Source organism: Oncorhynchus gorbuscha, linkage group LG01, assembly GCF_021184085.1.
Source record: "Oncorhynchus gorbuscha isolate QuinsamMale2020 ecotype Even-year linkage group LG01, OgorEven_v1.0, whole genome shotgun sequence".
Lineage (NCBI taxonomy): Eukaryota > Metazoa > Chordata > Actinopteri > Salmoniformes > Salmonidae > Oncorhynchus > Oncorhynchus gorbuscha.
The window spans coordinates 77659388-77676233 of record NC_060173.1 but is presented as its reverse complement, the minus strand read 5'-3'; the positions used below and the strand labels follow the sequence as shown (position 1 = coordinate 77676233).

Genomic DNA, 16846 nt, shown 5'->3' with positions numbered 1-16846 from the left:
ATTTGTTTCGGGCTGGTTGCTTACTCTTCAAACCGGACTGAATGTGATCCCCTCTCGTTCGTTTTCAGCTGACTAAGAACGGTACAGTGGAGTCGGAGGAGGCCAACACGCTCACGGCTGAGGACATCTCTGACGATGACATTGATCTGGAAAACACGGAGGTGGACGAGTACTTCTTCCTCCAGCCCCTCACCACGAAGAAGCGTCGGGCTCTGCTGCGGACCTCGGGGGTGAAGAAAATTGACGTGGAGGAGAAGCACGAGCTGCGGGCCATCCGGTTGTCCAGGGAGGACTGTGGCTGTGACTGCAGAGTGTTCTGTGACCCAGAGACTTGTGCGTGCAGCGTAGCAGGAATCAAATGTCAGGTAAATCTCTGGGTAGAGTCTGACCCAGACATACTGACACTGATGTATCGTTAAGTGATCAAATATTTTAGACGCTGTAGATGAAAGCACTCCATTATTGAAAAAGCATTATATAATTACAGTTGCTTATCTGATATTGCCAAAAGGATTACACTAATGTGTCTATTACATGCAAACTGCAGAATATATGGTCATATAACCCAATGTGGTCCAATCTACAGGTGGACCGCATGTCTTTTCCCTGTGGCTGTACCAAGGAGGGGTGTAGCAACGCGGCCGGCCGGGTGGAATTTAACCCCATCCGTGTACGGACCCACTTCCTGCACACCATCATGAAGCTAGAGCTGGAGAAAAGCCGCGAGCAGCAGCAGGCCTCCCCTGCCAATGGTTACCATGGCGAAAGCAACGGCCACAGCCACGGCAACCCGCTGGTCCAGACCCAACATAGTCTGGAGTACTCTCTGACAGACCCAACACTTCAACAGTCTGCCATCATGCACCTCCAGACAGCTGACAACATGGAAGAGCCTCTAGATGATGAGGATGAGGACGATGAAGAGAATGAGGAGGATGAGGAGGACGAAGAGGACAACAGCAGTTTATGCAGCGGACTGTCTGACTCCAGCACTCAGAGCTTGGCTAACAGTGACTCTGAGGAAGAGGAGGAGGATGAGGAGGAGAAGTCGGAGGACTTTGAGGATGGTGTGAGCACGCCGCCTATGTCCCACACAGAAGTTGTTCCCCTGTCCTCTGTGTTGTGTTACTCTGATGGCACCTTGCCACAGGACAACCACATTGAAAAGCACATGAATGGAAACTCTTATTTACTCAGCTCCCAAGCCGAGTATTATCAGCAGGAGAACCCCAGTGCTGTTACCTCTGCCGAAGGGACGGCCAGCCAACCCAATGAAACTTACGGAGAGGCCTTATCATTCCCACACCCAGTTAGCACTAGCAACGGGGCCATGCCACAAGGACCATTCAACATGGCCGCCGACAAGGCAGAGCACTACACAGACTACCCCCACCAGGCTGAGGAACAGTACACCAATCAACACTTTACCCTGACCAACGGCAGAGCAGCAACCACTGCCATGGGCTGCTGCACACCTGACCTGGAAAACAACATGGTCCAATCTAAAGGAACATTCCCTGAGCAGCCTGGGGGCATTAGCCAGATGGAGTTCCACAACAACTACCTGAACAATAAGAGCTCCCAGGAAGGCTACGGTAGTAATGGGAAGTGTTTTGTAGCAGAGCAGCCAAAGGAAGTGTCTAGTGCTCATGATTTGTTTGAAGGGCCTTCTCTAGCAGACAGTACAAAGACACCTGCATTAGCAGAGAAGCTCCCCCAGGTCGCACCAGTTTAGTTGGCCTAGCTTGCCTGTCTGTAGACTTCATGTTGTGTCTTTTCTTAATGAACGACCCACTGGGCACAGTTCAATGTCAACTAACGTGAATTCAATGTGAAATCAACAACAAATGTTACCGTGTCACTGGATTTAGGTTAAAAGCTTGGTGAAAGAAAAGACTAAATGCCCTTACATTGATAATTTTTTGCAAATCCAATCAGATTTCGACATTGATTCAATGTCATCGCATAGATTTTTGGGTTGAAATGACGTGGAAACAACATTGATTCAACCCGTTTTTGGCCCGTGGGAAGGCTGACCAAGTGTTGAAGATCTTTATGGCCTTTAATGGGAACTAAACTTTCCAAGTAATTCGCAAGACCATACATTACATTGACATTACTTAGCTGCAGGTTCCATGATGAGAAACATTTCTAATGAACCCGCTGATTTCTAGTATTCTAAAGTGCAAGATGGAATCAGTCACCAAAAACTGAACGCTATAAGCCTGTGCATTGTATCTCGTAATTTTAAAGGTAAAGTTTTAAGCATATATTGTAAGTGGGACTTTTCTATGTCTGTGTCAAATGTGCAAAAAAAAATATTGTCACAGTTTATTTATTGGTTCTGAAGTATGTGTATACTTATGTTTTGATAACTATAAATGCATGTTATTTTTGGGTCTTTCAATGGCATTTACGAGAAATTGACCATGGTCAATTTGGGTTGATAAAATCTGTCTCAATGTACTGTACAATCTTGTAAATCCACGCTTTTATATGGTCTGCAAAAGCTTGAAACAGACCACCACTTGTATTTATTTAATTTGAATTATAATGCAAAGAGCATCATTTCATTGGAAACATTCAAGTGTTTAGACTACGAGTGTAGTACTTTGACAGCTCTCAAAGACCATATACAGCTATCAAATATATGGGAACAACAGGACAATAATATGATCAGTAAATCATATTTTATGGGGCTTTAATTTAAAAATAAACATGTCATTATAAAAAAAATACAAAACTGGGGACAACATAGGTATTGCTGAGTTGGACAAGGAAATGATTTCAAGTACATATTTACACAAACGTTCCATTCTCTTATGACAACTGACAGTAAATACCTGAAGAGATTGGTTGTACAGACGAGAACGTTACGATGTGACACAATTATTGAAGTGTGAAGAGCAATAATAACAGGGCATTTCGAAGGTTTTAATGAAAGCCATGTCGTACTCTTGAGAGCCACATCAGGCATTTGAGGTCGGACAATCAGGCAAGCCGACGATTCATATCAGCGCCAAGTTAGAGAATGACAGATCAGCCTGGGAGAAAAGACATTGGGAGAAAAGGCCATTGAACGGAATGCCATTGAACGTAAGGCCATTGAACGGAATGCTCCAGATTTTGTATTGCTACAACTGTATTAAAACGTTAGGGACAGCCTTTACAATGAAATACCAACATTCCCTCTCCATAAAAGGAGTGGGCAGTCCTGCATGTATCCCTGTCTAAGTCTGCACCTTGTCTCTATTCAACCAACACTACTTGATTTGTGATTCTGCACCTGACTGAAACGCAAAATAATGTTACCTCACCTCATTGGCAAACAAAGTGTATCCAGCTGTCAGCCAATCAGTGCTACTGTTATGGACTGTACAGTATCAGTGCCAAAGCATTTAAGGGAAGGCAAGATACAGTAACATTGCATCCAATTGAGTAATTCTGCTGTGTTTATGATTTTCAGTATTTATTATGAATGATATATTGAAATGTGTATTTATTGTGCTTTACTGAACTGTCTGTATTGGATAAAAACATGTTTCTGTCTAAAATGTTGCTCGTTTCATGACTGCTGTGAGTCGTACAGCTCCATGTGCCTGATTTCCTTATATCGCTTACTATAATGTGAAACAGAATACTTTTTGTATGGAATGGTATAAATGTTTCAATGTGTGTTTGGTTTCTTAACGTTAGATAAAGCCAAAATGTTATGCAATTTTTTTGTTGCGTTTTTGCTTTAACAATACATGACCTTTAAATAAAATGAAACCATGTGTTGTTTTTCTTTATACGTTTAGCTTGAACAACCCAGTAAGGATGGGTCAAGGATGAATTCCTTTGTGCACAGCGCCCTCTCCCGTTGAACATAAGAAATGGTGAAGAATGGTACTCATGCCATACAGCATAGGTGTGAAACTCATTCCACGGAGGGCCTGGCATCCACAGGTTTCACACCCTTGTACTTGATTGAAATGAAGGTCACTAATTACTAATGATCTCACCTCACCACCTCGGGCTTAATTGAAAAGAAAACAGACACTAGGCCCTCCATGGAACGAGTTCGACACCCCTGCCGTATTCAGTCATTGTACTCGTTACAGAGTTCCTTTTACTAAAATGGAAAACCTCAAGGATCCAAACATAAAAGGCACACGGTTCTAATTTATTGACAGACTGCAATAGACCCATCTGTTTCTCAGTCCCAGACATATTCAAATAGTCAACAAAATTCTAACATTCCATTGTCAGTCAGCATTCTCCCATCGATTCGTATAAACTAGCCCCCACCCTTGCATTGAAACACTGACGTTTGTGTGATACTGGGAGCGCTGAGACTTGACTCAAAAAAATACAATCATACATTCCATGTTGTAAACCAAGTTAACATTTTTCCCCTTTCTTTCTACAGATCCCATTTAAGCCTACATATACATTTTCCAATCCCCATGAACATACAAAAACATGTACATTCATTTAATTCAAGAAAATTTTTTACAAAATGTGTTGTCAAATATAGAAAAATACATTCCAAAGAACTATGCATGTTAAGATGTGTCAAACTCAAATTATTCCCTAAAACCCTGACATCTAAAACTATTCGATTTTTGATAAGTTGGCAGGGCCCAATCAATCTAGCGAATTCCTGTAAAGAGAGATTTCAAAGAAAAAAAATACTATTTTCATTGCAGTTAAACTTGAAAATCAACCAGATTGTACACAACAGGTCATTTTCAAATACCACAGCAGTGACTGGATTTGTGTTTAAAAATGCTATGGTGATAAAGTCTCAAAAAGGTTAACCGTATACATGATTAAAACACCTTTGAACTCCCCAGCCAAGCAATATGGAAAAGCAAAATAAAATTATTTATCTTGCAAACACCGGACAATTATGAATTAGAGGTGCCAAATAAAACTACATGACTCAAGCCCTTGGTTAAAATGCCACTTTGGACACTTCATATTTGATCAGAATTAGCTGTTCATAAAGTGAGAGGCACTGTATGGGCCAACATTTAGACATTCTCAATCTGCTTGTGAGGAAAACCAGCTGGAGGAGAGGGGAATCAGACCCTCTAGTAGTGGTAATGGAGGATGCATATCTAGTGGTTTCCTGTCACATCTGATAGATTAGTTCACATAATAAAAATAGGCAGTAGTGGTAGATGTTGAATAACCTATAATACACTTTTTAAAATAGATTTTCCCCGTATACTTCTTAGCCAGTAGTTCTGAAAGTAGAGCTTACAAGCCAAAAATGATCCCAGAAAATTGCATACATCACATATGTGCCCCACGTAATTTCTCACGCAGAGGGGCTGAACCTCATTGGCTGGAACTCAAATTGCTAGGGGGCTGGCCCACGTGGGGGAAAATGTAAGGAAAATGGCACTGCACCACTTCCAGTAAATGGATTTGTGGCTAATTGAGGTAAGAAAGTAATTCTCCTCAGATTGTTCTGGAGCATGTCTTTAATAGAAAATAAAAAAAAACCTTGATTAGTCTTTGGTGTTTAACATCGAAGTTATTCAGTTTGTGCAAGAGGCAAGTGCACTACTGCATTATTTGACAGTCCATTGTTGGTTTTCACATTTATATTAATACATTATTCAGTGTGGGCAATAAAGAATAAACCTTGGTAATTAAATAAAATGTAATGTTGATTTCCCGCCGAAGTACACACTATAAAAAAAACGTATTCTTCAAAGAAATCTCTCTTCATTCAGTATCCATCCAAAGTCTTTCCACAGTCCTAGCTACCTCCGTCAATCTACAGAGAGCATTTGGCGTGTAAGACAAGAAAAACAATTCCTTTACACAAATCATGATTTTTTTTAAAAGGAGTAAAACAAACAGTATTTAGTATCAGTTTGAACGCTTCCTTCCTGAGGTCACGTTCTCCTCAAATCGCAAACTTTCCAGCAGCAGTTCTTCTACGTATAAAAATAAATACAAATTCAACTTCGATAATAAAACGTAACAAAAATGTACGCCAATTGCTACTTGTTCTAATGGTCCTAGGATACCAAGGCACACATCGTCCACCATGTGTGTCCTGTAGTCAGACGTAGAGCCACAGCTGGTATCTGTCTGAGGGGTTACAGGCCACCAACGAGGGGTGCTCATGACGAGCACTCAGACACAGGTTCCATCCTGGGATGTAGAATAACTGGTTCTACAGAGAGGAGAAACAGATTAGTCACCAACATCCTCAGTAGGAAATCACTGACATCCAATTCTATGGTGAAGATTATGCAAGAGAACAAAGCAAACGCCCAACAATTTCATAATAATTGACAGTTAAAAAAAGAAAAACAGGCTTTCAAGTACAAATGTTGACTGAGCCCATTAGGATAGAAATGTGGGTATTTGGTCTCACCTCCCTTAACTCCCACTTCTGTTCTGCTCCTACAAACGTATTGCGGCCTTTATACTGGCAGTCTTCCAGCTTCACGGCTCCATCCGTCCCATGCAAACACAACTCCTTCTGAATGTTGTGCCGGATCTCATGATGGGTCGAGTACTCAAAATACTGAGGGAATCACAAAAAACACCAGAAGTAATCGTTTTGATTTTGAAAGTGACCGAGAAAGTACTTAGCACTTCATGACTGAACCCAGTCCCTTCATTCCCTTCCCTCTGACCTGGTTTCCTCCAAGGCCGTGGCATGGATACAAGATCAGCGGTTTCCCTCCCTCGTTGTTCTCCCCTGCATCCAGACACGAGTCTTTACCTACATTTTTCACCTGGAAGCACAAGGAAAGGGATTTCAGTCAGACACACAAGCTGTTCAAACAAGCCCAGCCACCTCCCAACCTTAGGTAATGTGGAGCTACACTCTCCCCTGGCCTACCCTGGAGCTCTCCTCGGAGCCCTCTGGAGATGCTAAGTGGAAACCCACTATTGCCAGAAAGCTCTCTGTGGTCTGGAAAGAGTCTGGGACAGGGGGGACTTACCGAGCCAAAGTGGAGCGGGTTGAGATCAGGCATGAAGACCTCTGGATACACATTTTTCAAATACCAGGAGAAGCTCTTGCACTGCAGCCGCTCCCGGAGGTCCACACGACGCCCGACATCTCCGAAGGCCCTCTGTGGAAACAATTCCAGGCAGCAGCCATTAAAGAGGGGTGGGGGGTGGTGGTGGTGGTGGGGGGGGGGCTTTCCTCATTACTCACACTGCCCAGGCTTTGGACTGGGAGGAAAAAGTCAATTTCCACTTCCCCACAGTCAGTCTAGTGCTGGAGCTCCATGGTTGATGGGTGACTGCTTGAAGACAGCACCATGTATGGCAGAGTTTCAGGCTGCCCGATCTCGTTTCAAGTTATTGGCACGCACATTAAAAAAATATATATAAAAAAAAGACTTTTCCCTCTCTTTGCTTCATTTAAATTAATTCATGCCATCAACATTTCAAACGAACGCATGCAGACATTGCTCAGCCATTGATTCGCCTATTGCCAGCACAAACGCAGAGTATTCCAAGGAACAGACAGCTTCTCCGGGCAGATCTTTAGTAGCGAGAGCATTCGAGAGAGATGACGCGGCTGCTGTAAGCCACCGTGTGCGACGATAACGACTGTAGCTGTGCTCCTTGAAGCGGTTGGAGACACAGGGGGGGCGTTTGAAGGCAGCAGGAGAGGGCCTCTTGGCCTGCTTCACTCCGAGGTACGCAACTACGCATGGCCTGAGGGGGGACGGTTTATGGCGTGGAGATGAGAAAACCTGATACAGCAGCACTACGAATCCCCGTCATTTAACAGACTCTGTTGCCTACAAAGGCTCCCCTTCCTGCCTGTTAACAACTCTAAAACACCTAATAGCCTGGAGGCCAGCAGAAGTGTTTTTTAGAAGGATACTATTCATTTCTACTTATTTCACGTCACATAGTGACACAGTTCTACGGTGCATACCAGGGACCTCAGGGGAATGGGTTTGTACATTCAACTGTGTTCAGACGATACATAACCAAAAGATGATCTTTGTTTAGGGGTCAGTGCTCTAAAATGAGTCACTCTGGGGAGAGAGAGAGGGGGTCCCTGCCTCTATAACGAGTCTCTCTGGGGAACATGACACCAAAGCTACAAGATGAGATTAACATTTTCTTTAAGAATTTATGAAGACTATTTCCAAAACACTAATCGCATACTTTTTATTTTTAATCTTGTCCTACGAGGGGGATAACAAGTGGTCTGCAGTCAGAATGAGAACATTCATATGTCCATGTGGGATATAGCGCAGGGCAAACATTCCAGAAGTTAACTGCTAAAACATAACTTTAGGGAATAGATTAACTGTTTTTGAACTCCTGTCCCATTTCTCAGGATATCAACCTGCCTAGCTGGGTTTAAAACGTACAACAATATGACAATGTCACTCAGAAATACCACATACGTCTTTGGCCAACTGGGCGGCTTGCTGGTTGCGCCGGTAGAAGATTTCCTTGTAGTCGTCCATCCAGACCTCGGCCAGCCGCACCTGGTTGCGTGCGATCACCTGGGTGCCCTTGGGGAAGGTGTGGGGGCTCTTGGTGCGGAACACGTGACCCACGATGGAGCAAGGGATGATTTCGAGCTGACCGCCACACTGCCACACCTACAGACAAGACAGAGGCAACACACCCAACACTGTTAGTCATACTTGGTAACCGGTTGGTTCGGTTCTACTGCTCAATACAAAGATATAAAGAATGAATCACAAAAAAAAAGAAAAAAGGTAGCAGCGATGACACTAACACAAGGTGTTTTCTAACTAGAAAGCCAAGTGAATCAGCTCATACTCTGAAAGACATTTCAATATTCTCGCCGCCCCAGATTTCCATTTGTTCATCATAGCTTCCGATGAGATAGAAGTAGTCCTTGGAGATAGAGAAGAGTCCCCCAGCAAAAGTCGGTGTCCTGTGGGGTAAAAGATATCCACTGAATAGAAGGTCCCGATAAGTTTGTTTACACACAGTTGAAAAATAGACCATTCACAACCAGTTATCAAGGTAGATAGACGGGAGGTGTTTGTCATGTCAGTATTTCCTCCTGAAAAATAGGCATTCAATCATTCACATAGTTCTTCTCACTTAATAGGATAGGTCTCATCCTTCCTCCGTTGTTTCTCGTGGTCCGGTAGACTCTCCCAGCCGAAGGACAGGCCCCAGTCGAAGTTACCACGGTTGTGGTTCTGCCCGTACGGCGAGGGCTTCATAAACTCAAAAGTGTTGAGGTCAATGGTAGTGATGTCAGGACTCACTACTGCAGTGTAGTTCTCTGCTATCCTGGCCAGTAGAGGCTCAAGCCAGCCACTGAAGCATTCACCTGTTGGATACGCATTCACCACCAGCATTAAAATAGAACCACTACATAACATAGCATTTTAAAATACTTAAATACTACATTGGCACGGAACATAGAAGACTGTTGTATAAACAACTCAATTTAATTAACACCGATTTGATATTTTTCCCTGGCCAACCCAAAGCAGGCTGCCCAAAACATTTTTACATTTGAATACTCATACTGTTCTGTGGTTTTCCTGCCATGCCCGAAACAGCATCTGCATAGTGCTAGTATTCTGGGGTGTAGGTGTCTAAAAAGGCAGAGCTGTTATGGTTGTTCCAGCCTGATGACTCAGTTGTTTGATGTCTATGCTGGGGTGTGGGTGTGGGTGTGCATGTACTCACAGTGAGCGTCGAGGAAGGTGAGGATGTCTCCAGTGGCCACCGAGGCTCCCAGTAGCCGAGCGGTGATCAGGCCCTTTCTCTCCCGCTGCCGCACCACATGCACGATGTGCAGCCGCTTCAAATATTCATCCAACTCCTCTTTCAAGGCATCTGTGAAAAGGAAATGAGCCCACAGCATTGGACCATGCAGATCTAGAACGGACAGTCAAGATACAGTAATGGACCTTGTAACACTTTCTGGGAGAGTTGGCCTCTACCTCAACTTGCCCCCCCCCCCACTACATACAGAGAGAGAGAGACACCATGGCTAGCTGCCAAGTTTGCCTGATCAGTTCCTAGCCTTATCCTATTGGGCCAGGGAAATAGCTTTAGTACAGATGTCTAATAGCAGGCTATTCCCAACAAACGACAGAGGGCTTTGAGTGTCACCCAGTTGGGCTGCATTCCCTGCTCCCTCGTCTTTTTACCCACAGACTCGTTTCTCCCTCAGCCTAGGGCCTGTTTACAAGAGAAAACAGACATATTTCTCCATACCGCCACGGACTAGCTAGCCCCTCTTAGGAAAGTATTCACTAGCAGTGTTGCTTCCTGCTATAACCCCCTTCACAAGAAGCCGGGGCTCCAGCCTGCACATTTCATGGCACACCAGCGGGCCGCCCAGCAGGCCGACTGAAATCAATTCCAAGTGAAAACAAGGTGGTCCTGCCGTCTGCCTGGCTGGCCAGTTAGTTCCTTACCGTCCACACTGGCATCGTCCACCAGGATGATCTCCTTGAGGAAGATGGCAGGGGAGGTGTGGAGGACGCTGTACACCGTCCTCAGCAGAGTAGTCCAGCCTTCATTGTGAAACACAATGATCACGCTGGTGGTCAGCAAAGGGGGACAGCGCTTGAACGTTTGCTCGATACATCTGCAAAAGAGCATTAAAAGTTTTTTTTTTAAAGGTATTTTTGGGTCCCTGAGAGACCTTTCAGTGCAGGACTGTGGTTGAAACATTTGAAGTCTTCCCCTAAAGGGGTGTCTGTTTCAGTTGTTTCATTGGGATGTGAGACTCCCTTTGAAATGCCAACCGCATCAGACAGTCTGAATCTGTGTAAATTACCCCATTAAAAATAGGAACATGGACAGACTTGTTTAATTAGCCAAACAAAACGAAGCTGTTTCTTGACCCAGACACATTTACTGGGCACACATGCTGAAACAATGTTTCAGACAGAGAAACTCAGCCTGTGGTTAAAGTGAAATTTTCCTCAATAACTCAAAGAAAATATCAAAGACTTGGAGTAAAAACGGTCATTTCTGTTGTAGACACATTATGGTCATCTCCTTCCTTCTGTGGTCATTCAGTATGAGACTTTGGTTTCATATTGAGCCACTGAGACAAGACATAAAAGCATACTGAATTCTTCAATAGAGAAGCTGTTCTATCGAACACCACTAGATGGTGCTGTTATGTGATGAGGAGAAACCCCACTTTAGATGTTTGCATCATATTAGGATGTTTTACAAGATATACCCTATAATGACAGAATTTCATCAAAACAGGGCCACCAACCCCAAGATTGACTCTACATTTTTTACATGGCTACGTAGCTGAAGCATATGGCACTGAGACAATACATTTTAGACAGTGGTGTAAAGTACTTAAGTACAAATATTTTGAAGTACGATATAAGTTGTTTTTTGGGGTATCTGTACTTCACTATTTATATTAATTTATATTTGACAGCATTCCTGACAGAACTATGCACTTTTTACTCCTATATGTTCTTCCCTGACTACAAAAAGTACTTACATCTCTAATGCGCAGGCAGGACAGAATTATGGTCCAATTTACCCACCTATAAATATAACGCTTTGTCCTCCCTACTGCCTCTGATCTGGTGGACTCACTAAACATAAATGCTGTGTTTGTAAATTGGCAGTGTGCAAATCTGTCTATAATTATTATTATATATATTTTTTAATTGTGTCATCTGGTTTGCTTAATATAAAAGGGATTTGATGGATTCTCTCACATACATACAGCTGAAGTTGGAAGTTTACATGCTCTTAGGTTAGAGTCATTAAAACTCGTTTTTCAACCACTCCACTCTTCTTGTTAACAAACTATAGTTTTGGCAAGTCGGTTAGGACATCTACTTTGTGCATGACAAGTAATTTTTCCAACAATTGTTTACAGACCATTGTAATTCTTATAATTTACTGTATCACAATTCCAGTGGTCAGAAGTTTACATGCACTAAGTTGACTGTGCCTTTAACCAGCTTGGAAAATTCCAGAAAATAATGTCATGGCTTTAGAAGCTTCTGATAGGCTAATTGACATAATTTGAGTCAAATGGAGGTGTACCTGTGGATGTATTAAGGCCTACCTACAAAATCTGTGCCTCTTTGCTTGACATCATGGGAAAATCAAAAGAAATCAGCGAAGACCTCAGGAAAAAAAATTGTAGACCTCCACAAGTCTGGTTCATCCTTGGGAGCAATTTCCAAACGCCCGAAGGTACCACATTCATCTGTACAAACAATAGTACGCCAGTATAAACACCATGGGACCACGCAGCCATCATACCGCTCAGGAAGGAGATGCGTTCTGTCTCCTAGAGATGAACGTACTTTGGTGTGAAAAGTGCAAATCAATCCCAGAACAGCAGCAAAGCACCTTGTGAAGATGCTGGAGAATACGGGTATAAAAGTATGTATATCCAAAGTAAAATGAGTCCTATATTGACATTACCAGAAAGGCCGCTCACCAAGGAATAAGCCACTGCTCCAAAAAAGACAGACTACGGTTTGCAACTGCACATTGGGACAAAGATCGTACTTTTTGGAGAAATGTCCTCTGGTCTGATGAAACAAAAAAATAACTGTTTGGCCATAATGACCATTGTTATGTTTGGAGGAAAAAGGGGGATGCTTGCAAGCCGAAGAACACCATTCCAATCGTGAAGCATGGGAGTGGCAGCATCATGTTGTGGGAGGGACTGTCCCTGCTGCAGGAGGGACTGGTGCGCTTCACAAAATCAATTGTATCATGAGGTAGGAAAATTATGTGGATATATTGAAGCAACATCAAGACTTCAGTCAGGAAGTTAAAGCTTGGTCACAAATGGGTCTTCTAAATGGACAATGACCCCAAGCATACTTCCAAAGTTGTGGCAAAATGGCTTACGGACAACAAAGTCAAGGTATTGGAGTGGCCATCACAAAGCCCTGACCTTAATCCTATAGAACATTTGTGGACAGAAATGGAAAAGCATGTACAAGCAAGCAATGTTACCAAATACTAATCGAGTGTACGTAAACTTCTGATCCACTGGGATGTGATGAAATAAATCATTCTCTCTCCTATTATTCTGACATCTCACATTCTTAAAATAAAGTGGTGATCCTAACTGACCTAAGAGAGGGAATTTTTACTCAAATTAAAATCTCAGGAATTGTGGAAAACAGTTTAAATGTATTTGGCTAAGGTGTAGGTTTACCTTTATTTTACTAGGCAAGTCAGTTAACAACAAATTCTTATTTTCAATGACGGCCTAGGAACAGTGGGTTAACTGCCTGTACAGGGGCAGAACGACAGATTTTGTACCTTGTTCAGCTCGGGGATTTGAACTTGCAACCTTTCGGTTACTAGTCCAATGCTCTAACCACTAGGCCACCATGCCACCCCAAATGTAAACTTCCGACTTCAACTGTACATTCATACATATATCCAGATACTTTTAGTCATGTAGTATTTTACTTGGTGACTAGAGTCATTTTCTATTAAGATATCTTTAGTTGAACTCAAGTATGACAATTGGGTACTTTTTTCCACCACAGAATTTAGAGCATGGATATGGAAACAACTGCGATAAGAGCACAAATACAGCCAGTCAATTATGGAGAGACAACATACTCTGGTGGTCTGGTATCAGGACCCAGGTCACGGCTGAGAGAAATGCGGTCACTGGCGTAGAGGTTAAAACAGTGTTTCTCCTCTCCCCGGTCCTTCTCCTTCTGTTCAGCAGGGCTCAGTTTCTCTGTGTGAAAGGGCTTCCCAGAGGCCCCGGGGCTGTTGGGGTCCTGAGGTGGACGCTCCAGGGCTGGCCTCAGCTCAGCAGCCGTGTAGGTCCCTGGCAAACAGGAGAAGTCCCCTGCATTGTCATGCTGACGCACTGGGGCTTTGATCTGCATTTTTGGCATGGCGTCCCTAAAGTTATTGACAGCACCCATCACCATGCCCAGCATGGCATCCCGTTTGACAGCCATCTCCTTCAGCCAGGGCTCTTCTAGGGAGGGACTTTGGCTTACTACCTCACGTTGTATTAGGAAGAGAAATGTGACAAAAATAAGGGCCACTATCACTAGTTTTAAGGGGTGTAATCGCCTTCTGAGAACTCTGCGGAGACCACTCATTCTTCTGGAGATGTGGGGTAGATAGCTTTGAGACAGTACTTCACCTACCAGTCAGTTGCACCACCAGAGGAGGTAACCTTAAAAAGAACAAATGTGTCAAATGAACAGAGGTAAAAAGCAGGATCACAAAACTCAGTCTCACATGAATGGAAAACACATATTTCTTCAAAGCTGAGAACAGACTGAAGTTCTATGCCACTTTGAATTATGACCATACACAAGCAGGAATGTAACAAGACTTGCGATTGTTTTTCTCCACAACTTACTGTCCAACAAAAGAGTTGGAAAACGTGCTACTATACAGCAGTCTACTAAAACGACAGGAATGACCAGGCTACTATAAAAAATGATCTCGTCATAGTCCTGCATTTTCACACTCTTTTCGGGAAAATGATATGACTTACCGGGACGTTACATAAAAAGGATGGGAAATGGACTCCAAATGATTGATTTAAAAGTCCATCAAGTTTTATCGAGCATATCGCTAAATGAATATCATCTTCGAGATAACGTGGAATTCCAGAGTAATTGTTGGCCAAAAAGAACACAGTTGTGCAGCGTTTCTCAATCTTTGCAAACTACTTCCGTCTCGTTGGATCCAGGTGCGCTCCTTTCAGGTAGAGGGTGGAACCCTTATATTTGGCACGCGTGCGTAGAGCAGATCTCCCTTTGTCAAAGCCCTAAAGTCATCCCATTTGTTACATTAGTGAAACACTGCAAAACAGTGGCTTAAAAATGATGAATTTGTCATTTGGCGCATGAAGTATGAGTCTATTTGTGTCAGTTGCAAACGTCACTTTGATTTACTTCAGCTACAAAGTTATAACTCGCTGTGCCCAGTTTGGTTAAATCCAATTTTTTAAAAGTGTCATCTTGCAGAGTAACTTTGTCTCATGCACTATTGGAAATAGTCTACACCGGGATATGTCTGATCTTATAATGGTATCAATTCTTAAAAGCATGGATTTGTTCAGCAAGTCATTCATTGAGACTGTTGCTGGGTTACACATATCGGATGAACGTATCCTATACCTCTCTGCAACCAATCAGGCTAGAAGAATAATGGGTCACTTACAGAATACGGGTTAGCCTATACTGCAGAAATAAGTTAGGACAATTTTTTGGTTTGTTTAACAGATCAACATCGGGCATGAGCTATGTTAGATTGTGTACACGTGTTGCATTATAGTAAGCATAATACAATTCGAACTCGAACTGTTTATCAGAATTGCCAAATATTCAAGCAAGGGCGCTCAAGCGCATAGAAAGCTATAGAACTCCTCAGATGGTAAAGAGCATTACACGACAGGCAAATCCGTTTAATGTTACGGGTTTACAGTAGAATCAAAGTCCAACCTTGCATTTAATTATTATTATTTTTTATTTATTTTTTTATCTCAAGGCTTAAGGAAAGGAATGACTGAACATCTGCCACTCACCGAACATGTTGGACCCTCTGAAACATATCCCAACATATTCCTGTTTGCCAAGTCAGCCCTGGCAGATGGTATTCGTAAAGTGTTCGATGCTTAAGGTGGTAAAGATAAGACGTGGACACCGTAGACATTCGGAGGAGGAATACTCCGGTGCGCAGTAGGAGTCTTGTCAAGTAGGTTCAACGAGGGACACAATTCACAGTGACTGTTCTCCTGTCCTTCTTGGTACATAGCCTACAGATCACAAGCTCCCCGAGTTGTGGAAGTGACTTTTTTATTTGCAGGACTAGTCCGTCTCTATTTTATATTATATTTGATATAGGCGAATAGCTAATGCGAATAATAGGCAAGTCTCAGTGATTCGGATTCAGTGATTTTTTCCACATTATGTTATGTTACAGCCATATTCTAAAATTGATAAAATATATGTTTTCCCCCCTCATCAATCTACACACAGTGCCCGATGTCAAAGCAAAAACAGGTTTAGATGTATTAAATGTATGTATGTATTAAAAATAAGAAACGGAAATATCAAATTTCAATATGTATTCAGACCAGTCGTCTTGGGTGTGAGACTTCTCCCATTCTTCTCTAAAAATCCTCTCAAGCTCTGTCAGGTTGGATGTGGAGCATCGCTGCACAGCTATTTTCAGGTCCTTCCAGAGACATTCAATCCACTTCAAGTCCGGGCTCTGGCTGGGCCACTCAAGGACATTCAGAGACTTATCCCGAAGCCACTCCTGCGTTGTCTTGGCTGTGTGCTTAGGGTCGTTGTCTGTTGGAAGGTGAACCGTTGTCCCAGTCTGAGATCCTGAGCAGGTTTTCATCAAGGATCTCTCTGTACTTTGCTCCTTTAATCTTTCCCTTGATCCTGACTAGTATCCCAGTCCCTGCTGTTGAAATACATCCACACAGCATGATGCTGCCACCACCATGCTTCACCGTAGGGATTGTGCTAGTTTTTCTCCATACAGGATGCTTGGCAGTCAGGCCAAAGTGTTCAATCTTGGTTTCATCAGACCAGAGAATCTTGTTTCTCATGGTCTGAGAGTGCTTTTTGGTGCTTTTTGGCAAACTCCAAGCTGGCTGTCATGTGCCTTTTACTGGGGAGTGGCTTCTGTCTGGCCACTCTACCATAAAGGCCTGATTGTTGGAGTGTTCCAGAGATGGTTGTCCTTCTAGAAGGTTCTCCCATCTCCACAGAGGAACTCTGGAGCTTTGTCAGAGTGACTATCAGGTTCTTGGTCAATTCCCGACGAAGGCTCTTCTCCCCCGATTGCTCAGTTTGGCCAGGCGGCCAGCTCTAGGAAGGGTCTTAGTGGTTCCAAACTTCTTACA

General features: G+C 43.1%; 2 protein-coding genes across 6 annotated transcripts in view; one reads left to right on the top strand and one right to left on the bottom strand.

Annotated features, from left to right (window-relative positions):
• csrnp3 (cysteine-serine-rich nuclear protein 3) overlaps positions 1 to 3763 on the top strand; it is a 61750-nt gene extending 57987 nt beyond the window's left edge. For all 3 annotated transcript variants that reach the window (XM_046360873.1, XM_046360866.1, XM_046360880.1), the window contains 2 exons: positions 69 to 365; positions 587 to 3763. In XM_046360873.1, coding sequence (XP_046216829.1) covers positions 69 to 365; positions 587 to 1735 — 1446 coding nt within the window. In that variant the 3' untranslated portion in view covers positions 1736 to 3763. The remainder of the gene's footprint in view (positions 1 to 68; positions 366 to 586) is intronic.
• A 1693-nt stretch (positions 3764 to 5456) lies between these two features.
• On the bottom strand, positions 5457 to 16233 carry galnt3 (UDP-N-acetyl-alpha-D-galactosamine:polypeptide N-acetylgalactosaminyltransferase 3 (GalNAc-T3)). 3 transcript variants are annotated; one of them, XM_046360856.1, is made up of 11 exons: positions 16064 to 16233; positions 13573 to 14149; positions 10407 to 10579; positions 9670 to 9819; positions 9070 to 9304; positions 8779 to 8896; positions 8394 to 8594; positions 6960 to 7091; positions 6648 to 6749; positions 6383 to 6535; positions 5457 to 6178 (listed from the first exon to the last, which is right to left on the bottom strand). In XM_046360856.1, the coding sequence occupies exons 2-11, from the start codon at positions 14070 to 14072 to the stop codon at positions 6065 to 6067; spliced, it is 1878 nt and encodes a 625-aa protein (XP_046216812.1). In that variant the 5' UTR covers positions 14073 to 14149; positions 16064 to 16233; the 3' UTR covers positions 5457 to 6064. The 3 variants fall into 3 exon arrangements, with proteins under 3 accessions (XP_046216812.1, XP_046216804.1, XP_046216797.1); XM_046360848.1 differs by lacking the exon at positions 16064 to 16233 and adding an exon at positions 15512 to 15737; XM_046360841.1 differs by lacking the exon at positions 16064 to 16233 and adding an exon at positions 14477 to 14702.
• Between the last annotated feature and the right edge of the window lie 613 nt (positions 16234 to 16846).